This window comes from Hyla sarda, chromosome 3, assembly GCF_029499605.1.
Source record: "Hyla sarda isolate aHylSar1 chromosome 3, aHylSar1.hap1, whole genome shotgun sequence".
NCBI classification, from domain to species: Eukaryota; Metazoa; Chordata; class Amphibia; order Anura; family Hylidae; genus Hyla; species Hyla sarda.
In genome coordinates this window covers 191,865,966-191,889,713 of record NC_079191.1, presented here as the reverse complement: position 1 = coordinate 191,889,713, position 23,748 = coordinate 191,865,966, and the positions used below count along the sequence as shown (strand labels likewise).

The window sequence follows — 23,748 nt, the reverse complement described above, 5'->3', positions numbered from 1 at the left end:
GTCACTGAAACCTCTGATGTCTTCCAAAAGTAAAAACATGTTAACTTTATGATGCAAATATAAAGTAGACATATTGTATATGTGAATCAATATATAATTTATTTGGAATGTCTTATTTTCCTCACAAGCAGAGAGCTTCAAAGTTAGAAAAATGCAAGTATTGACAAAAGAAATGATGCAAGAAATGATGCAAAGTATTGATGAAAATTTACCACTATGATAAAGTAGAATATGTCACGAAAAAAAAAATCTCGGAATCAAATTCATAAGTAAAAGTATCCCAGAATTATTAATGCTTAAAGTGACAGTGGTCAGATGTGCAAAAAAATCTCTGGTCCTTAAGGCCAAAAGGACCTCGGTCCTTAAGGGGTTAAACAAGATGGCTGCCCCCATAATAATGTACAAAAAATGAAATAAAAATAATGATCAGAAAATAGACTCAGATTAATAAAAGAACATGTTCCAGTAGCTGCCTGTAGTCAGTAAAACAAAAGCTAGGTGATACAATCCCTTTAACCCCTTAACGACGCAGGACGTATATTTACGTCCTGCGCCGGCTTCCGCGATATGAAGCGAGATCGCGCCGCGATCCCGCATAATATCGCGTGGGTCCCGGCGCTAATCAACGGCCGGGACCCGCGGCTAATACCACACATCGCCGATCGCGGCGATGTGCGGTATTAACCCTTTAGAAGCGGCGGTCAAAGCTGACCGCCGCTTCTAAAGTGAAACTGAAAGTATCCCGGCTGCTCAGTCGGGCTGTTCGGGACCGCCGCGGTGAAATCGCGGCGTCCTGAACAGCTGATCGGACACCGGGAGGGCTCTTACCTGCCTCCTCGGTGTCCGATCGACGAATGACTGCTCCGTGCCTGAGATCCAGGCAGGAGCATTCAAGCGCCGATAATGCTGATCACAGGCGTGTTAATACACGCCTGTGATCAGGATGAGAGATCAGTGTGTGCAGTGTTATAGGTCCCTATGGGACCTATAACACTGAAAAAAAAAGTAAAAAAAAGTGTTAATAAAGGTCATTTAACCCCTTCCCTAATAAAAGTTTGAATCACCCCCCTTTTCCCATAAGAAAAATAAAACAGTGTAAAAAAATAAAAATAAACATATGTGGTATCGCCGCGTGCGTAAATGTCCAAACTATAAAAATATATAATTAATTAAGCCGTACGGTCAATGGCGTACGCGCAAAAGAATTCCAAAGTCCCAAAAAGCGTATTTTGGTAACTTTTTATAACATTAAAAAATTTATAAAAAGTGATCAAAAAGTCAGATCAAAACAAAAATCATACCAATAAAAACTTCAGATCACGGCGCAAAAAATGAGTCCTCATACCGCCCCGTACGTGGAAAAATAAAAAGTTATAGGGGTCAGAAGATGACATTTTTAAACGTATAAATTTTCCTGCATGTAGTTATGATTTTTTCCAGAAGTGCGACAAAATCAAACCTATATAAGTAGGGTATCATTTTAACCGTATGGACCTACAGAATAATGATAAGGTGTAATTTTTACCGAAATATGCACTGCGTAGAAACGGAAGCCCCCAAAAGTTACAAAATGGCGTTTTTTTTTCGATTTTGTCGCACAATGATTTTTTTTCCGTTTCGCCGTGCATTTTTGGGTAAAATGACTAATGTCACTGCAAAGTAGAATTGGCGAAGCAAAAGATAAGCCATAATATGGATTTTTAGGTGTAAAATTGAAAGGGTTATGATTTTTAAAAGGTAAGGAGGAAAAAACGAAAGTGCAAAAACGGAAAAACCCTGAGTCCTTAAGGGGTTAAATGGCATTTCCCAGTTCATTCTAGCATATGCCATTTCTTTAGAATTGGTGGGGATCCGACCTCATGGACTTTTTCCCTTCATGCTCATTAATAGTGAAAGACCCATAATAGCATGATGGCATTTCCTAGCAATGTGCTATGGTTTGTTGAGATAGGAATACCTCTATCAACATTTCAGTATGATACTCTAATATGGTTATACTTGTGCAAAACAAGGGGGCTTAAAAGCATGCTTTTCTTGGTTTTATGTAGTCATATTGGCCCTGATTTACTAAGTGTAGTTTTCTTTGTAGGTTTTGATTCCTGACAAGTATTGCTTCTGTTTTGCACTTTTTCCCCAAAATTTTTTTTCCTGAGCTGTGGGGTTTTCTAGAGCTACAACCCACCACAATTTCTATAGAAACATTAGGATTTTTTTTTGAAATGCCGGAGACATGCCCCTTTTCGGCAACCTTGACACCTTTACCATCAGCCCTGCACCTTTTTGGGTTTTCTACGTAAAATGGAGAGTTGGTCGGAATTTTTGAAAAATTTTTGTTTGCAAGTTCTGGTTTAGACACAATTTGTGGTTCCAAGTTCTGGCGCAATGCTCTACATTTTGGTGAACAACCCGACAAAACAGGTTGGGTTTACAATAGTAAATCAGGGCCATTGTGCATTAATGTTTCCTCTTAGGAACATTTAGTAGCTCTGAAAATGATTATGTGATGCAGCCTGTGACTCCTATTTCTGAAAATGTATTGGTTAAATTATACTTTTCAGAGCTTTCAGTTGGCTCAGAGAGAGCATGTGGTACGGCATGTGCATATTTATACCCAGAAATACATAAGCCACATTCAGATGTGGTGGTAGATTTCTGGCTTGAAATAAAGTGCACAATTGCAAACTTTAGTTAAATTGATTGCAAAATCTGCAATATTCAGCTAATATATATATACTATATAGTGTCAAACATTCACCAAATGTAAATTAACCAAAAGTCCCCCCTTTATCTTTAGCTATTTAGCAATTTTTATTTTTTCAAAATGTTGGCACACACACAATGCGTCTACTTTTCCATAATCAAAATCATTTATTACATTTTCTACCCTGTTTTTGCTGTCTTTTTCCCTATGATCTTTCACATATAAGAGGAAGGTTAATTAAATGCAAACCTCTTCATTTGGTCATTTGGGTGCACTTTGGTGCATGTCCAATATGCCAAAGAAAACTGGCATCTAAAAATCACATTGAAGAATATGAGGATAAACACTATAAAAATGTAATATGGAGATAAAAAAAAAAAAAAAAAAATATATATATATATATATATATATATATATATATATATATATAATGAATAATGACAAATAAGGGCCAATGTGACCAACGGGCCAGCTTATTCACACAATACAAATGGTTCCTTCAAAGTTGTTTTTGCCATGGTATTTGCATGTAAGTCTAGTTATTGAATATGATTTTTTATGATAAAATATATTTCTATCTCTATATAATCATTAAAACCTTGGTGCACACATCTCAAGCTTTAAGCTTAATGTATGTTGTGCATTCTGAATGTATAATGATTTAGTGTTAAAGCTAAATAATGCATATTAGACAGCAATAATATTGATACTAAGGTTATCTGAGTTATTTTTATTTTATTTACAGTATAAAGTCAAACGGTGCAGGTATTGCTATTCAATTTGCTTTTGTAATGCCATGTTATTGTAGTTTCCTACTACATTGCAGTATGGATCCTTTTAACTTTATGCTATTTTTATAGGGTGATAAAGGAAATCAAGGTGAACGTGGGATTCAGGTACAAGTTTAGTTTTTCTGCATAATTGTAATAATATTTACTGTTCCTGGAGGTAGTATTTCAACCATACCATCCTTACAGTGTTATTGATATTCATATGGTATACATTTTATATTCATATGGGATACACTTGATATTCATATGGGATACATAAACCTTAAAGGAGTACTCCGCTATTAGACATCTTATCCCCTATCCCCGCCATCCCCCCTGCAGCAGCCCGGAGCTAAGTTTTCTCCAAGGCTGATGACAGGCGGTGCAGGGGATGGGGCATAGTGATGTCACAGCCTGCCACTAATGACATCATGCCCCACCCCCTCAATACAAGTCTATGGGAGGGGGCGTGACACCCCTTCCATAGACTTGCATTGGGGGAGCGGAAATGACGTCACAAGGGGGCAGGGCTGTGATGTCACGATGCCCCGTCCCCTGCACCGCCCATCATCAGCCTCGGAGAAAACTTAGCTCTGGGCTGCTGAAGGGGGGATCGCGGGGCTCCCCATTGGCGAGCCCCCCGCGATCAGACATCTTTTAAGATGTTACATTAGATGTCTAACAGTGGAGTACCCCTTTAAGTTGGTTGACCATAAAAACTGTTTAGTCATTAAGATCATTAGATATTCAGCAAATGTATCTGTCCCTGATGTATCTGCACAGTGCTTTGGCTTCTTATGGCCTCCACAGACTCTTTTTTTGTAGTTTTCTTAAAGAGGGCATGTGACCAACCCCCCAAAATTAGATTGCATTGTTATTAAATATCTTAGGGTGTGCTGATCCTACTGTTACTGGTTTACCCTTACAAAACCCGATAGAGTCTAATACAGTGTATATCTCTGGAATAGAGATGCAGATGGGCTTAAGTTATGTCTCATTTTAATCTGGATCACCACACTATAACTCTGTGTATTGGGTTTAGTGCAAGTAAACCAGCTGTCAGTTTCACTTTTAAGTTCATGGCTGTCTGACAGATTTCCTGTATTGTCATAAAAATTATGAACTCACATATCTCAGGAAAGAAAGGATGTATCAAGAAACTGTAAACATTTATGTGGTCAGGGGACCTTGATCCATTTAATGACATTGGAATCTCAATGGGGGAGATTTATAAAAACCTGTGCAGAGGAAAAGTTGCCCAGTTGCCCATAGCAACCAATCAGATCGCTTCTTTCATTTTTAACAAGGCATCTGCAAAATGAAAGAAGCAATCTGATTGGTTGCTATGGGCAACTGGGCAACTTTCCCTTTGCACTGGTTTTGATTAATTTCCCCCAATATATTTGGGTTGGCCACTGTCAGGCTTTACTGTCAACATAGCATCAGGATTGGAAAATACTAAATACCCATAACCTATGTGTTATAAACAACTTTGTATGAATTAAACTACTTACAAAAAGAAACAGAAGAAATGTTAATGCAGTGAATGGAGGCATCATTACCTGTTCTAATGGCCTGTACAGTCTAGCTTATCTTTGTCTAAATATCATGTAAGGCAGGTAACAGCCTGCTTAAAAATCTTATGAAGACAACTCCTATCTTTATATCTTGTTAGGAAAGCCGATGACAAAAGAGTACTTTCTCTGACAGACCCAATTTGGTTCTGTTTAACGCATTTTGTTTTACTTATAGCAGCATGTAATATTACAATTTTCTGTGGTGAAAATGTTTGGGTAGCCATAGTTTTCTGGTTTCATTTGAAAAAGTTACATATTTAGTCATATCTTTTATGTTTATCCCTTTTTTTTTGTTTTCTAAAAAGGGGCAACAAGGAATGAATGGTTCTCCTGGCAGTCAAGGAATAAAGGTATAGAACATGCATAATCCTAAAAAAACAAATTATTAGCTTGTATTGTTTGTCTATTTTGATTACACAAACAGTGACAATGACTATAGTCTCATGTGCAAATCCTCTGCATGCCTAAATTGAAAGCAGATGCTAAAAATTGTAAAAATGATCACAAAAATCAGATGCCTATGCAACTGTTCCTGTGTTTCATATTAGCAGGTATCTACCTCTAATGTATACTGTATATGGTCTTTATATAAAAAATACTTAATTATTGCTTTATTTTTGGTGGCTGCCATGTCAGATCTACTAACATAGCCTGCTATAGCAGAACAAACAGTACACTGCAATACAATAATACTACTGTGTACTGTAAAAGTGATGGAATAATTGCTTGCACGTGTTCCTAGGGGGACTTAAAAAGTAAAAAAAAAAAATTACGTTTTAAAAACATAAAAAATTCTCCCCCTAATAGAGATTCAAGTCACCCATTTGTTTTCTATTTCTTTTAGTAAATATATGAATACTACAAAAAATATATACATTTTCGGTATTGCCATGTGCAGAAATCTGCAAACTACTAACATAAAATGCTATTTATCCCAATGGTGAAATCTGCAAACAAAAAAACACCTCATGCCAAAATTGTGTTTTCAGTCCAATCCTATTGTATTCAAAAAAATATGGAATTAAAAAGTTATCAGAATTCGCATTTACCCCAAATTGGAACCTATAAAAGCAATTGCTCACTGTACTAAAAAATATCGTTCACACAGCACTGTAGATGGAAACAAATGTATTGGGTCAGACTATAGCAATTTGTTTTTTGAAAGTAAACAAATTTTTTTTAATTGTAAAACAAAACAAAAATAACATAAATTTGGTAGTTTTGTAGTTGTACTGGCCAGCAAATGAAGTTAACATGTAACTGTTACGCCGAGCGCTCCAGGTCCCTGCTCCTCCCCGGAGCGCTCGCGGCTATCTCCTCTCTGCAGCGCCCCGGTCCGACCCGCTGACCGGGAGCGCTGCACTGTCACCGCCGGCTGGGATGCGATCCGCGTAGCGGGACGCGCCCGCTCGCGGGTCGCATCCCAATCTACTCACCTGTCCCGATCCCCGGCTGTCACGTCCTGGCACGCGCGGCTCCGCTCTCTAGGGCGCGCGCGCGCCGGCTCTCTAAGATTTAAAGGGCCAGTGCACCACTAATTGGTGCATGGCCCAATCAGTGTAATTAGCTTCCATCTGCTCCAGGCTTATTTAAACCCACTTCCCCTTCCTGTCCTTGCCGGATCTTGTTGCCTCAGTGCCTAGTGAAAGCGTTTTTGTGTATGCCCTTACCAGTGTTACCAGACCTTCTGCCATTGCCCTTGACTACGAACCTTGCTGCCTGCCCTGACCTTCTGCTACGTCTGACCTCGCCTCTTTCTAGTCCTTCTGTCCCACACCACTCTCAGCAGTCAGTGAGGTTGAGCCGTTACCGGTGGACACGACTTGGTTGCTACTGCCGCAGCAAGACCATCCCGCTTTGCGGCGGGCTCTGGGGAAAACCAGTAGTAACTTAGAACCGGTCCACCGGTACAGTCCACGCCAATCCCTCTCTGACACAGAGGATCCACCTCCAGCCTGCCGAATCCTGACAGTAACAATGAAAGATGCCAAGAAAAAAAATTTCACAAAATATAAGCCCTTTAAGCAAAAAAGAAGGTGAAGAGGAAAAATAATGTAAGAGAAAAATGTAAAATTGCAATTGCAATGTAAAGTTACTCCATGATTCCTGTTTAGTTCATTGAACATATGACGCTGGAAGAACATCATTAACTTTCTTACTTATTTTTTTTACCAATAGTCAAACTTTTTTTTCAGAATTCTACATAAAACATTTTCATATGTAGATCATTAAAGCAGAGTGAGTGCCAATAAGTACAAATGTATTTCTTGTGTAGAAAAAAAAGTAGAATGATTTCAGTAAGTGATACATTCTCTCAGTTATCTCCTTTCATCGTTACACGGATTATTTGAAATATTGAATGTGCGTTAAGGTTTTGACATTATGTGATTTATATATATATATATTTTTTTTTTTTTTTTCAGGGAGATTCTGGAGTTGTTGGCTCCAAAGGAGAGGTATGTATTACTGAGCTAAGCTGTCAATGCTTGTTGTCACAAGTTTACAGCTGAAAATAGATACTATTTTCCATAAAAGGTATAAACTAGCAGTCATTATTTTATGCACCTTGTGTCTCATAAACATTAAAGAGATTTTCTAATACTTTTATTTTGAAGGGTTGTCCTTAGGATTTGCTACTAATGTAAGATTGGCGAGGATCGGACTCCCTGCCCCCCCCCCCCTCCCCACTGATAAGATTATTAAAGAGGCCTTGGTTCTCTTCATTGCTTACCAGTCACAGCTCCATACATAGAGTAGATGATTGTACCTGGTGTTGCAGCTCATCCCATTCCTTAGAAATAAAAGATCTACCGTGTGTACAGAGCCTTGTCTGGTAAGTGATGAAAAGGCCATAGCCTCTTTGATGAGTAGATCGGCAGCGGTGACAGAAATTGGACTCTCACAGATCAATATTAAAGTCCTAGAAAACCTCTTCGATGGCTAGTTTAGATAAAACTAATTCAATCAAACAAGACTGCTTGTTTATGGGATACAAATGAAACACAGTCTAAGTTTAGGTATGTACAGTATATAACTAAATCACTGGTACAAAACAAAATGAGTTGGCAATAATATTGTAAATATCATTTATAAATAGTGTGCATAAATGTCAGGTAATTGTGTGTATGAAGGCTAATAAGAGAATGTGGTGAAAGCATATAGATTTGTTGAGTGGATATACTCACACTGCTATCTTTGCAGAAAGGAGAAGTTGGAGAACGAGGACTTATTGGTCTTAATGGACAAAGAGGAGAGCCAGGACCTCCAGGATTAATTGGTGCCCAAGGTCCCAGGGGTATAACTGGGGACAGAGGACCACCAGGACTGCCTGGACAGGAAGGGAGACCTGTATGTACCATTCTTCTTTTCATCTCATAATTTTACTGGGTTCAGACAGTGTAAAATGAAAAGACGTAAAATAGGTATGAAAGTACAGCTCTTTTTTTATCTAGTAATGTGTTGGTCTATGGAAAGTATATGGAAAGGGGTCTATTACACATTGTTGGAATTATAAACATACCTTGTGTGGTCTTCGAAAGCTGTAGCCTATCTGCTTCAATGTACAAAATGTTGTGCATTCAGAGATGGTATTCAGCATACCTTGGTAGTAAAGACTGGTAATTTGAGTTACTGGTGCCTTTCTGTCATATCAGACCAGTTTGCCCATTCTCATCTAATATCAGCAAGGCATTTTGGTCCACACAACTGCCGCTCACTGGATATTTTGTCCTTCTCAGACCATCCTCTATAAACCCTAAAGATGGTTGTGTTTGTGTGGGAAAATTCCAGTAGATCAGCAGTTTCTGAAATACTCAGACCACCCCTTCTGGCACCAACATCCATGTTCATGTAGTAAGAAAAGGGGCCTCTTTTTTATATACAATAAAACATAACTTTTAATATCATACACTTAAAAAAGTTAAACCTAGCTCTGAAACATATAGCAATAATATGTGCAACACAAAAAATGTGTGATCCCGATAACAAATAAGTGTATGTGGATGTCTGGAGTTGGTCATGGACTGCGGAGCAATAACCGTACAGTAGGGGAGGTATAAAGTTAGATAAGGCAACCCTCAAGATAAAGGTAGATGTTAAATCGCTACTGTTAGATGTGATAACGGAATCCGTTTTAACCTCTTAAGGACCAATGACGTTGTGGAACGTCATGGCACCCTGGGCTTTAAGGACCAATGACGTTCCACAACGTCATGGCATTTTCCGGTCTCTGCCGCTTGCCGGGCAGAGATCGGAACCGGGTGCCTGCTGAAATCCTTCAGCAGGCATCCAGGGCAAACGCCGAGGGGGGCCATGTAGGCCCCCCATGTCGGGGATCACCGCAAATCGCAAGGGAAATCGCCCTTGCGATCTGCGGCGATACCGGGCTGATCGGGTCTCTGGGACCTGACCGCCCGGTAATTTTGCATGATCCCGGCTGTCCAGACAGCCAGGACCATGCTGGAGCCTAGGAGCGAGGTGGCAAGCCTGCCACCTCCTCCGATCCCCTGCGATCCGTTGGTTAACTAACCGACCAATCGCAGGGGGGGGGTTACTTCCTCCCGTCCTGCCCGGCCCCTTGAAGTCCGGAGAGGACGGGAGGAAGACCGGAGGATGCGGCGGGGGACGGGGGAGTGCTGGGGACTGGCCCCGGTACTTACCTCGTCCCTGAAGACCCGTATCCCGGCGAGGAAGATGGCGGCGGCGACAGGTGAGTAGATCTTCAGCCGCGGTCGGCCCTTTACAGCAATGCACGTCGCCGTGAAGCGACATGCATTGCTGTAATGGGACCCTGTAAACTACAACTCCCAGCATGCCCAGACAGCCCTTGGCGTCTGGGCATGCTGGGAGTTGCAGTTTTGCAACATCTGGAGGTCCACAGTTTGGAGACCACTGTGCCCTTCCAGATGTTGCAAAACTACACATCCTCAGCATACCCTTACTGTCCAGGCATGCTGGGAGTAGTAGTTCTGTAACATCTGGCCCTTCAGATGTTGCAGAACTACAACTCACAGCATGCCTGGACAGTTTTGGCATACTGGGAGTTGTAGTTTTGCAACATCTGGAAGGGCACAAATTGGGAACCACTGTATTAGTGGTCTGCAAACTGTAGTCCTCCAGATGTTGCAAAACTACAACTCCAAGCATGCTGGGAGTTGTAGTTCGGCAACATCTGGCTCTAAAGATGTTGCCAAACTACTACTCCCAGCATGCCTGAGAATGTTTGGGAGTTGTGGTTTTGCAACATCTGGAGGCACACTGGTTGGGAAACTTTCTCTGTTTCCTAACTCAGTGTTTCCCAACCCGTGTGCCTCCAGCTGTTGCAAAACTATAACTACAAGCATGCACTGATGGACTGTGCATGCTGGGAGTTGTGGTTTTGCAACAGCTGGAGGTCCCCCCCTGTGAATGTACAGGGTACACTCACATGGGCAGGGGGCTTGCAGTGAGTATCAGGCTGCAAGTTTGCGATGCAGCAAATTTTGCGCGGCAGCTCAAACTTGCTGTAATCCCCCGCCCGTGCGACTGTACCCTAAAAACACTACACTACCACAAAATAAAATAAAAAGTAAAAAAACACTACATATACACATGCCCCTACACAGACCCCCTCCCCAATAAAAATGAAAGCGTCTGGTACGCCACTGTTTCCAAAATGGAGCCTCCAGCTGTTGCAAAACAACAACTCCCAGTATTGCCGGACAGCTGGGAGTTTTGCAACAGCTGGAGGCACCCTGTTTGGGAATCACTGGCGTAGAATACCCCTATGTCCACCCCTATGCAAATCCCTAATTCAGGCCTCAAATGCACATGGTGCTCTCACTTTGGAGCCCTGTCGTATTTCAAGGCAACAGTTTAGGGTCACATATGGGGTATCTCCATACTCGGGAGAAATTGCCTAACACATTTTGGAGGGCTTTTTCTCCTTTCACCCCTTATGAAAAGGTGAAGTTGGGGGTCTACACCAGCATGTTAATGTAAAAAAAATATTTTTTTACACTAACATGCTGGTGTTGCCCCATACTTTTCATTTTGACAAGAGGTAAAAGGGAAAAACGCCCCCCAAAATTTGTAATGCAATTTCTCCCGACTACGGAGATACCCCATATGTGGGCGCAAAGTGCTCTGGGGGCGCACAACAAGGCCCAGAAGGGAGAGTGCACCATATACATTTGAGGTGATTTGCACAGGGCTGGCTGATTGTTACAGCGGTTTTGACAAACGCAAAAAAAAAAAAAAAAAACACATGTGACCCCATTTCGGAAACTACACCCCTCACTGGTGTCTGACGAATCTTTGGGCTGTGCAAATAAAAAATTTTGTACAGCCCACTGTTCCAAAGATCTGACAGACACCAGTGGGGGGGGGGGGGTAAATGCTCACTGTACCCCTTGTTACGTTCCTCAATGGGTCTAGTTTCCAAAATGGTAATTTTTTTTTTTTACGTATGCAAAAGTCGTAAAACCCCTGTGGGGTATTAAGGCTCACTTTATTCCTTATTACATTCCTCAAGGGGTCTAGTTTCCAAAATGGTATGCCATGTGGGTATTTTTTGCTGTCCTGGCACCATAGGGGCTTCCTAAATGCGACATGCCCCCGAGCAAAATCTGCTCTCAAAAAGCCAAATTTCACTTCTTCTCTTCTGAGCATTGCAGTTCGCCCGTAGTGCACTTCAGGTCAACTTATGGGGTACCTCCATACTCAGAAGAGATGGGGTTATAAATTTTGGGGGGTATTTTCTGCTATTAACCCTTGCATAAATGTGAAATTTGGGGGGAAACACACATTTTTGTGACATTTTTAAAACAATTTTTTACATATGCAAAAGTCGTGAAACACCTGTGGGGTATTAAGGCTCACTTTATTCCTTGTTACGTTCCTCAAGGGGTCTAGTTTCCAAAATGGTATGCCATGTGGGTATTTTTCCTGTTCTGGCACCATAGGGGCTTCCTAAATGCAACATGCCCCCCAAAAACCATTTCAGAAAAACGTACTCTCCAAAATCCCCTCGTCGCTCCTTCGCTTCTGAGCCCTCTACTGCGCCCGCCGAACAATTTACATAGACATATGAGGTATGAGCTTACTCGGGAGAAATTGGGCTACAAATATAAGTATACATTTTCTCCTTTTACCCCTTGTAAAAATTCAAAAATTGGGTCTACAAGAACATGCCAGTGTAAAAAATGAAGATTGTGAATTTTCTCCCTCACTTTGCTGCTATTCCTGTGAAACACCTAAAGGGTTAAAACGCTGACTGAATGTAATTTTGAATACTTTGGGGGTGCAGTTTTTATAATGGGGTCATTTATGGGGTATTTCTAATATGAAGACCCTTCAAATCCACTTCAAACCAACTGGTCCCTGAAAAATTGGGATTTTGGAAATTTTGTGAAAAATTGGAAAATTGCTGCTGAACTTTGACGCCCTCTGGTGTCTTCCAAAAGTAAAAACTCGTAAATTTTATGATGCAAACATAAAGTGGACATATTGTATATGTGAATAAAAAAAAATTTTTGGAATATCCATTTTCCTTACAAGCAGAGAGCTTCAAAGTTAGAAAAATGCTAAATTTTCAATTTTTTCATCAAATTTTGGAATTTTTCACTAAGAAACGATGCAAGTATCGACAAAATTTTCCAAATAACATGAAGTAGAATATGTCATGAAAAAACAATCTCGGAATCAGAATGATAGGTAAAAGCGTCTTAGAGTTATTAATGCTTAAAGTGAAAGTGGTCAGATGTTCAAAAAACGCTCTGGTCCTAAGGTGTAAAATGGCCTGGTCTTTAAGGGGTTAAAGATGAAAAAGATCAAGGGTAGGTGCACACTAGGCTAGATGACCCCTCCCTCCCCTCCCTCTGTCCCTGCCTTTTGAGCGACCCACCTCCTTAACAGAGTGGCCTAAACCACGGTGCCGTTCCCTAACTTAGATAAGTGAGGGAGAAAAATAACAAACAATAGATGATAGAACAGATGCTCGGTGGTCCACAACCGTCCAGACACCACAAGTGATAACCAAGAAAAAAGGGAAAATACTGATGTGCACCAGCAACACTAGTGTAAAGCTAAAAATAGGTTCCAAAATATTTTAGTACATTAGTCCAACGTGTTTCAACCATCTGATTTTTATGGTTTCATCAGGGAACCAGTCAGACCTATTATTATAAATAGCTACAGAGGGAAAAATAATCCTTACATATAGCCAACCAGCTATAAAAGATACAGTACAATGTACAATGTACAAAATCAATGTATCCCAAGCTACCCTAGTCTGCAACACAGCAATAACACAGTTGTAAAGATATATCAATAAGTGATTATAATTGCAGTATAAAGTAATTAACAGAAGTAGCAGGTTATTCACATACAGAACTAAATAAATGATGTTCACAATCAACCACCTCGTTGATAAATATATAAATGATGTTCACAAACAACCTCATTGATAGATAGTAGGCAACGCTGACAACACCAGTTTATGGACAGATGTATAAATGATGTTGAAATCCCCTCAACACATAATGATACAAAAGGCCAGACCCCCCGAATGCAGATAAAGAAATGTCCTAATACAATACACAGATAGGTGCCTCATAGACAATATTTCAAGAATGTCCCATGGTGGGCCATATTAGGGGGGACTACAGCAGTTGATAGAGATGATATAAGGTGGTGAGGGAGCGTGTAATGGCACGCTGCCTCCTGCTACTTATCTCCCGCTGTCAGTAACGTCATCCCAGTCTGTATCCATAGCGGAAAATACCCAAACGGACAACTAAAACCTGGAAGTAAAAAATTATTATTATGACTAAGCCGTATGTAAGTGACCAAGCACTATCGATTAATCCAGGTACTGGTGTTGGCTATAGGTATGTGAACTCCAAACAGAATTAGGAAATAACAAGAAAGAGAAAAACGGAGTCACTTATAAAATGTATATCATTTTATTAATTCCGTAGAATGTAAGTACATAAGAATTGTATATATATTAGTTAAAAAATATTATTTTTCAAGGAGGAATGAGGCTAAAAGGTGGTGTCACCGGCTCTGCAATGAAGGCTGGGTATGGTGTATATATTACTGGATCCACCACAATGAGATAGGAAAGATGCAATGATCTTGTACACAAATTTGCAAAAACAGGATATTTAGCAGCATGTAGAAAACATGTATATAAATCTCACAGTGAGAGCGAAAAAATTATTATATATATATAACATGCAAAATAAAGTGCAGTGTGCATGTAAACAAGCATAACATTGTGGGGATACAAATCAGTATAGCGATATACCAGAGTACAGCAGCAATCAGCAGAGACCGGGACAGCACCACTCCAACGTACGTTTCGGTACGCAACCTTCGTCTGGGAGTGAGACGCCCAGACGAAGGTTGCGTACCGAAACGTACGTTGGAGTGGTGCTGTCCCGGTCTCTGCTGATTGCTGCTGTACTCTGGTATATCGCTATACTGATTTGTATCCCCACAATGTTATGCTTGTTTACATGCACACTGCACTTTATTTTGCATGTTATATATATATAATAATTTTTTCGCTCTCACTGTGAGATTTATATACATGTTTTCTACATGCTGCTAAATATCCTGTTTTTGCAAATTTGTGTACAAGATCATTGCATCTTTCCTATCTCATTGTGGTGGATCCAGTAATATATACACCATACCCAGCCTTCATTGCAGAGCCGGTGACACCACCTTTTAGCCTCATTCCTCCTTGAAAAATAATATTTTTTAACTAATATATATACAATTCTTATGTACTTACATTCTACGGAATTAATAAAATGATATACATTTTATAAGTGACTCCGTTTTTCTCTTTCTTGTTATTTCCTGTATCCATAGCGGGTAGTTTCCCCCTCTGTATGGTTGGTTGCAGCTGCAACTCACCATACTCTGCGGTTGGTTTAAATGCCTTGCTGCACATAGGTAAGCTTCCGGTCCCGGAACGCTTCCTGGATGCGGCGTGCGTGTCAAACACCGGAAGAGTCAAGGTCTTGTATGCGCCGATGTTAATGATACAACACCATGTGTACGCGTCTTTCGGTCCCGGCACACACATTGGAAACAGCGTGCATATCAAATGCCGGAAGTCACGTGCCAGTGTGTGCGCAGGTGCGAATAATCGCGCATGTTTGCTGTAATGGGAAACAGGATCTGGTCTGCGCATGCGCATACTGAAAACACGGACTACACGCATGTGTATTAATGCATGCGTGTCACTATGCGTTCCGGCAATAAGATGTTGACACCGGCTCATAGGATATGTCTAGTGTTTATCGATGACATGAGGAGAGTGTCCAGCTTAGGATGGCTAATCATGATGGTTAATAGAAAATAATGACAGTATATAGCTGTATGCAAACTAGAATAGTGTGATATACATAATGGGACATTTAGTTACAATGTATTAATTAACTATATACTGCAATTATAATTACTTATTGATATATCTTTACAACTGTGTTATTGCTGTGTTGCAGACTAGGGTAGATTGGAATACATTGATTTTGTACATTGTACCTAGCTGTATCTTTTATAGCTGGTTGGCTATATGTAAGGATTATTTTTCCCTTTGTAGCTATTTATAATAATAGGTCTGACTGGTTCCCTGATGAAACCATAAAAATCAGATGGTTGAAACACGTTGGACTAATGTACTAATATATTTTGGAACCTATTTTTAGCTTTACACTAGTGTTGCTGGTGCACATCAGTATTTTCCCTTTTTTCTTGGTTATCACTTGTGGTGTCTGGACGGTTACGGACCACCGAGCATCTGTTCTATCATCTTATCTATTGTTTGTTATTTTTCTCCCTCACTTATCTAAGTTAGGGAACGGCACCGTGGTTGAGGCCACCCTGTTAAGGAGGTGGGTCCCTCAAAAGGCAGGGACAGAGGGAGGGGTCATCTAGCCTAGTGTGCACCTACCCTTGATCTTTTTCATCTTTAAAAAGGATTCCGTTATCACATCTAACAGTAGCGATTTAACATCTACCTTTATCTTGTGGGTTGCCTTATCTAACTTTATACCTCCCCTACTGTACCCTGATAAGACCTTATCTATTCATTTATTGCTCCGCAGTCCGTGACCATCACCAGACATCCACATACACTTATTTGTTATCGGGATCACACATTTTTTGTGTTGCACATATTATTGCTATATGTTTAAGAGCTAGGTTTAACTTTTTTAAGTGTATGGACTTGATGGACGTATGTCTTTTTTCAACCATACTAACTATGTAACTATGATATTAAAAGTTATGTTTTATTGTATATAAAAAAGAGGCCCCTTTTCAGTCGGTGATAATACTTTATTTTCCTCTTTAGTGATAATGTGTGGAATTGGCATTTCTCAACCGTAATCAGCCGTTTCGGTGATTCAAAACAATGTAGTAAGTCCACAGCCTGTATAACAGTGTTTACTGTTACTGTCTCCTCAAAATAATTCCACACACAGCCAAACATTTCTAAACTTTGGCAACCAAGTTGAGTACATCCTAAATGGAAATGTCCGAATTGGGCCCTAAGTGTCAATATTTTGTGTGGCCACCATTATTTTTCAGCACTGCCTTAAGCCTCTTGGGCATGGAGTTCACTAGAGTTTTACAGGTTGCCACTGAAGTCTTCTTCCACTCCTCCATGATGACATCACAGAGCTGGTGGATGTTAGAGATCTTGCGCTCCCCTACCTTCTGTTTGAGGATGCCCTACAGATGCTCAAAAGGGTTTAGGTCTGGAGACATACTTGACCAATCCTTGACCTTTACCCTCAGCTTCTTTAGCAAGGCAGTAGTTTTCTTGGAGGTGAGTTTGAGGTTATCATTAGAGATGAGCAAACCTTTGAAAAATTCGATTCGGTCGATTCACCGAATTTTCTTAAAAAATTTGATTTGATACGAATTTATTTGCAGCAAATCCATATTAAAAATGGCCTACAGAGAGCCTCAATAGGGGGGTAGAACACTCTGCTTTGTTCTAACACGCATATGGAGTGTGCTGGGGTAGTGAAATAATACTGTTATTCAGTATGACATGCAGATTACAGGCATCACCTTTAGAATCACTGCTGCAGAGTGGCACAATGACAGAGCCTGGAGGTAGCATCAGTATGAGGAGACCATATAGTGGCTAAATGACACAATGTGGAGGTGTTGGCAGAATGAGGAGACTGTATAGTGGCTGAATGACACCGCGTGGAGGAGTTGGCTGAAGCATGAGGAGACCATATAGTGTCTGAATGGCACAGCCTGGAGTTGGCAGAAGCATGAGGAGACCATTGAAATTTTGAAATTGAATTTCAAGATTTTTTTATTGAAATTTAAGATTTTTTTATTGAAATTTAAGATTTTTAAATTGAAATTTTAACTCCCAAGTTTTGGTGTCCAGGGCCCCGGCGTGTGGGTACAATGGACCAAATCTAACAAGGAGTCACATGTCACATGGCAGCACAATGACAGAGCCTGGAGGTGGCATCAGTATGAGGAGACCATATACAGTCATGGCTGAAAAAGTGGGCACCCCTGAAAATTTTCAAGCAAATAAAGTATTTCTCACAGAATAGGATTGCAGTAACGCATGTTTTGCTATGCATATGTTTATTCCCTTTGTGTGTATTGGAACTAAACCAAAAAAGGAGGAAAAAAAGCAAATTGGAGATAATGTCATACCAAACTCCAAAAAAGGTCTGTACAAAATTATTGGCACCATTTCAAAATTGTGGAAAAATAGGACTGTTTTGAGCATGTGATGCTCCTTTAAACTCACCTGGGGAAAGTAACAGGTGTGGGCAATATAAAAATCACACCTGAAAGCAGATAAAAAGGAGAGAAGTTCACTTAGTCTTTGCATTGTGTCTGTGTGTGCCACACTAAGCATGGACAACAGAAAAGGAGAAGAGACCTGTCAGAGGGCTTGAGAACCAAAATTGTGGAAAAATATCAACAATCTCAAGATTACAAGTCCATCTACAGAGATCTAGATTTTCCTTTGTCCACAGTGCGCAACATTATCACGAAGTTTGCAACCCATGCCACTGTAGCTAATCTCCCTGGGCGTGGACGGAAGAGAAAAACTGATGAAAGGTGTCAATGCAGGATAGTCCAGATGGTGGATAAGCAGCCCCAAACAGGTTCAAAAGATATTCAAGCTGTCCTGCAGGCTCTGGGAGCATCAGTGTCAGCGCAAACTATCCGTCGACATTTAATTGAAATGAAACGCTATGGCAGGAGACCCAGGAGGACCCCACTGCTGACACAGAGACATAAAAAAGCAAGACTACATTTTGCCAAAATGAACTTGAGTAAGCCAAAATACTTCTGGGAAAACGTCTTGTGGACAGATGTGACCAAGATAGAGCTTTTTGGTAAAGCACATTATTCTACTGTTTACCAAAAACGGAATGAGGCCTACAAAGAAAAGAACACAGTACCTACAGTGAAATATGGTGGAGGTTCAATGATGTTTTGGGGATTGTTTTGCTGCCTCTGGCACTGGGTGCCTTGAATGTGTGCAAGGCATCATGAAATCTGGATTACCAGGATTACCAATGGATTTTGGGTCGCACTGTACAGCCCAGTGTCAGAAAGCTGGGTCTGAGATCTTGGGTCTTACAGCAGCACATTGACCCCAACCATACATCAAAAAGCACCCAGAAATGGATGGCAACAAAGCGCTGGAGAGTTCTGAATAGGCCAGCAATGAGTCCAGATCTAAATCCCATTGAACACCTGTGGAGAGATCTTAAAACTGCTGTTGGGAAAAGGCGCCCTTCCATTAAGAGAGACCTGGAGCAGTTTGCAAAGGATGAGTGGTCCAACATTTCGGCTGAGAGGTGTAAGAAGCTTATTGATGGTTATAGGAAGCGACTGATTTCAGTTATATTTTCCAAAGGGTGTGTAACCAAATATTAAGTTGAGGGTGCCAATAATTTTGTCCAGCCCATTTTTGGAGTTTGATGTGACATTATGTCTAATTTGCTTTTTTTCCTCCCTTTTTTTGGTTTAGTTCCAATACACACCAAGGGAATAAACATGTGTACAGCAAAACATGTGTTACAGCAATCCTTTTGTTTGAGAAATACTTAATTTCCTTGAAAAGTGTCAGGGGTGCTGTTACGCCTAGCGCTCCGGGTCCCCGCTCCTCCCCGGAGCGCTCACGGCGTCTTTCTCCCTGCAGCTCCCCGGTCAGTCCCGCTGACCGGGAGCGCTGCACTGTCATGGCCGTTGGGGATGCGATTCGCACAGCGGGACGCGCCCGCTCGCGAATCGCATCCCAGGTCACTTACCCGTTCCCGTCCCCTGCTGTCATGTGCTGGCGCGCGCGGCTCCGCTCTCTAGGGCGCGCGCGCGCCAGCTCCCTGAGACTTAAAGGGCCAGTGCACCAATGATTGGTGCCTGGCCCAATTAGCTTAATTGGCTTCCATCTGCTCCCTGCCTTTATCTGACCTCCTCCCATGCACTCCCTTGCCGGATCTTGTTGCCTTGTGCCAGTGAAAGCGTTTTGTGTGTCCTAAAGCCTGTGTACCAGTACTTCTGCTATCCACCCTGACTACGAACCTTGCCGCCTGCCCCCGACCTTCTGCTACGTCCGACCTTGCTTCTGTCTACTCCCTTGTACCGCGCCTATCTTCAGCAGCCAGAGAGGTTGAGCCGTTGCTAGTGGATACGACCTGGTCACTACCGCCGCAGCAAGTCCATCCCGCTTTGCGGCGGGCTCTGGTGAAAACCAGTAGTGACTTAGAACCGGTCCACTAGCACGGTCCACGCCAATCCCTCTCTGGCACAGAGGATCCACCTCCTGCCAGCCGGCATCGTGTCAGTAGATCCGGCCATGGATCCCGCTGAAGTTCCTCTGCCTGTTGTCGCCGACCTCCCCACACTGGTCGCCCAGCAAGCCCGACAGATTGCCCAACAAGATCACCAGCTGTCGTACTTGACCACCATGACTCAGCAACTCCAGTCGCAGCTACAGCAGATTCAGTCTCAGCTACAGCAGCAGCAACCATCTCCTCCGCCAGCTCCTGCACCTCTTCCGCAGCGAGTGGCCACTCCTAGCCTCCGCCTGTCCTTGCCGGACAAATTTAATGGGGACTCTAAGTTTTGCCGTGGCTTTCTTTCGCAATGTTCCCTGCATTTGGAGATGATGTCGGATCAGTTTCCTACTGAAAGGTCTAAGGTGGCTTTCGTAGTCAGCCTTCTGTCTGGAAAAGCCCTGTCATGGGCCACACCGCTCTGGGACCGCAATGACCCCGTCACTGCCTCTGTACACTCCTTCTTCTCGGAAATTCGAAGTGTCTTTGAGGAACCTGCCCGAGCCTCTTCTGCTGAGACTGCCCTGCTGAACCTGGTCCAGGGTAATTCTTCCGTTGGCGAGTACGCCATACAATTCCGTACTCTTGCTTCTGAACTATCCTGGAATAATGAGGCCCTCTGCGCGACCTTTAAAAAAGGCCTATCCAGCAACATTAAAGATGTTCTGGCCGCACGAGAAACTCCTGCTAACCTGCATGAACTCATTCATCTAGCCACTCGCATTGACATGCGTTTTTCTGAGAGACATCAAGAGCTCCGCCAGGAAAAAGACTTAGATCTCTGGACACCTCTCCCACAGTCTCCACTGCAATCTGCGCCTAGGCCTCCCGCCGAGGAAGCCATGCAAGTGGATCGGTCTCGCCTGACCCTGGAAGAGAGGAATCGCCGTAAGGAAGAGAATCTTTGTCTGTACTGTGCCAGTACCGAACATTTTTTGGTGGATTGCCCTATCCGTCCTCCACGTCTGGGAAACGCACGCTCGCACCCAGCTCTCGTGGGTGTGGCGTCTCTTGATGCTAAGTCGGCTTCTCCACGTCTCACGGTGCCTGTACGGATTTCTACTTCAGCCAGCTCTTCCCTCTCAGCCGTGGCCTGCCTGGATTCTGGTGCCTCTGGGAATTTTATTCGGGAGTCCTTGGTGAATAAATTCCGCATTCCGGTGACCCGTCTTGTCAAGCCACTCCACATTTCCGCGGTCAACGGAGCCAGGTTGGATTGCACCGTGCGTTACCGCACGGAGCCCCTCCTAATGTGCATCGGACCTCATCACGAGAAGATTGAATTTTTGGTCCTTCCCAATTGCACTTCCGAAATTCTCCTTGGACTACCCTGGCTTCTACACCATTCCCCAACCCTGGACTGGTCCACTGGGGAGATCAAGAGTTGGGGTCCCTCTTGTTCCAAGGACTGCCTTAAACCGGTTCCCAGTACTCCCTGCCGTGACCCTGTGGTTCCTCCTGTATCCGGTCCCCCTAAGGTCGTTAGGGACTCTGCCTGCCACAGAAAATGCCTCTCCCCCCCTCCCAGTCCACTCAGGCAAGCCTCGGTGCCTCCTCATGGCCCTCGTCCTGGTGTCACACTGCCCCGTGCCAGGCCTCGCCCTCTGCCCTCCCTCCCCATTCCCACTCCTGCTGTACTGCCTGCCATTGAGGAAACCATCCATTCCTTCCCGGTGTCCTCATCCCAGGGGAGGCAGTCACCGGACAAAAAAAAGGGGAGACCTAAGGGGGGGGGTACTGTTACGCCTAGCGCTCCGGGTCCCCGCTCCTCCCCGGAGCGCTCACGGCGTCTTTCTCCCTGCAGCTCCCCGGTCAGTCCCGCTGACCGGGAGCGCTGCACTGTCATGGCCGTTGGGGATGCGATTCGCACAGCGGGACGCGCCCGCTCGCGAATCGCATCCCAGGTCACTTACCCGTTCCCGTCCCCTGCTGTCATGTGCTGGCGTGCGCGGCTCCGCTCTCTAGGGCGCGCGCGCGCCAGCTCCCTGAGACTTAAAGGGCCAGTGCACCAATGATTGGTGCCTGGCCCAATTAGCTTAATTGGCTTCCATCTGCTCCCTGCCTTTATCTGACCTCCTCCCATGCACTCCCTTGCCGGATCTTGTTGCCTTGTGCCAGTGAAAGCGTTTTGTGTGTCCTAAAGCCTGTGTACCAGTACTTCTGCTATCCACCCTGACTACGAACCTTGCCGCCTGCCCCCGACCTTCTGCTACGTCCGACCTTGCTTCTGTCTACTCCCTTGTACCGCGCCTATCTTCAGCAGCCAGAGAGGTTGAGCCGTTGCTAGTGGATACGACCTGGTCACTACCGCCGCAGCAAGTCCATCCCGCTTTGCGGCGGGCTCTGGTGAAAACCAGTAGTGACTTAGAACCGGTCCACTAGCACGGTCCACGCCAATCCCTCTCTGGCACAGAGGATCCACCTCCTGCCAGCCGGCATCGTGACAGGTGCCAACATTTACAGCCATGACTGTGTGTATATATATATATATATATATATATATATAAAAAGAGGATTGCAGCAGCACACATTGGTCAAAAAAATTGAGGCTCTTAGCGCACTTTTTGATCAAAACGTGTCCCCCATCCACCACGGGGAGGTGGCCTCATTTAGGATGGGAACCTAGCACAAATTCTGAGCCTAACACTCAACTATCCACTCACCTCTGCTGGGCATACAGCCTCTGACTGGGTGACATGCTGGATCCATTTAAAACTCCACCTGTGAGAAAGGGGGAGGGGTGCACAGCTAAACAGGGTGCCATTACCCCCTGAATTGTACACACAAGAAAAAAGAAAGATAGCCGGCACAACAGCCTAATACACGGGTGCACACTGCCATGGCATCAGAGTATACAAAAAAATAGAGGATTGCAGCAGCACACATTGGTCAAAAAAATTGAGGCTCTTAGCGCACTTTTTGATCAAAACGTGTCCCCCATCCACCACGGGGAGGTGGCCTCATTTAGGATGGGAACCTAGCACAAATTCTGAGCCTAACACTCAACTATCCACTCACCTCTGCTGGGCATACAGCCTCTGATTGGGTGACATGCTGGATCCATTTAAAACTCCACCTGTGAGAAAGGGGGAGGGGTGCACAGCTAAACAGGGTGCCATTACCCCCTGAATTGTACACACAAGAAAAAAGAAAGATAGCCGGCACAACAGCCTAATACACGGGTGCACACTGCCATGGCATCAGAGTATACAAAAAAAGATGCCATGGCAGTGTGCACCCGTGTATTAGGCTCAGAATTTGTGCTAGGTTCCCATCCTAAATGAGGCCACCTCCCCGTGGTGGATGGGGGACACGTTTTGATCAAAAAGTGCGCTAAGAGCCTCAATTTTTTTGACCAATGTGTGCTGCTGCAATCCTCTTTTTTTGTATACTCTGATGCCATGGCAGTGTGCACCCGTGTATTAGGCTGTTGTGCCGGCTATCTTTCTTTTTTCTTGTGTATATATATATATATATATATATATATATATATGAAAAAGAAGAAAGCGGCTGCAGCTCACCAGAGTAGCAAAAATATAAAGTGGTTTATTCCAGCTAAAAATAGGACAATGTTTCTGTGGTCTCACACCACCTTTCTCACCACTTGAGAAAGGTGGTGTTGAGACTAGAGATGAGTGAACTTTTCAAAAATTCGATTTGGCCGATTCGCCGAATTTTCCGGAAAAGTTCGTTTCGATCCAAATTTTTTTGCGGCAAATCTATATTCAAAAAGGCTATTTCTAGCCTACATACAGCCTCTATAGGGGTATAGAACACGTTGCTGTGTTCTAAAACACATATGTAGTGTGCTGGGTTAGTGAAATAATACTGTTATTCAGAATAACATGCAGATTACCGGCATCGCTTTT

At 43.1% G+C, this 23,748-nt stretch overlaps 1 protein-coding gene across 1 annotated transcript in view; it reads left to right on the top strand.

Annotated features, from left to right (window-relative positions):
- Positions 1 to 23,748, top strand: part of COL21A1 (collagen type XXI alpha 1 chain) — a 320,958-nt gene that overhangs the window by 283,481 nt on the left and 13,729 nt on the right. Inside the window, exons 23-26 of the mRNA XM_056565755.1 lie at positions 3,562 to 3,597; positions 5,354 to 5,398; positions 7,472 to 7,504; positions 8,250 to 8,396. Of these exons, the coding sequence (XP_056421730.1) occupies positions 3,562 to 3,597; positions 5,354 to 5,398; positions 7,472 to 7,504; positions 8,250 to 8,396 (261 nt within the window). The remainder of the gene's footprint in view (positions 1 to 3,561; positions 3,598 to 5,353; positions 5,399 to 7,471; positions 7,505 to 8,249; positions 8,397 to 23,748) is intronic.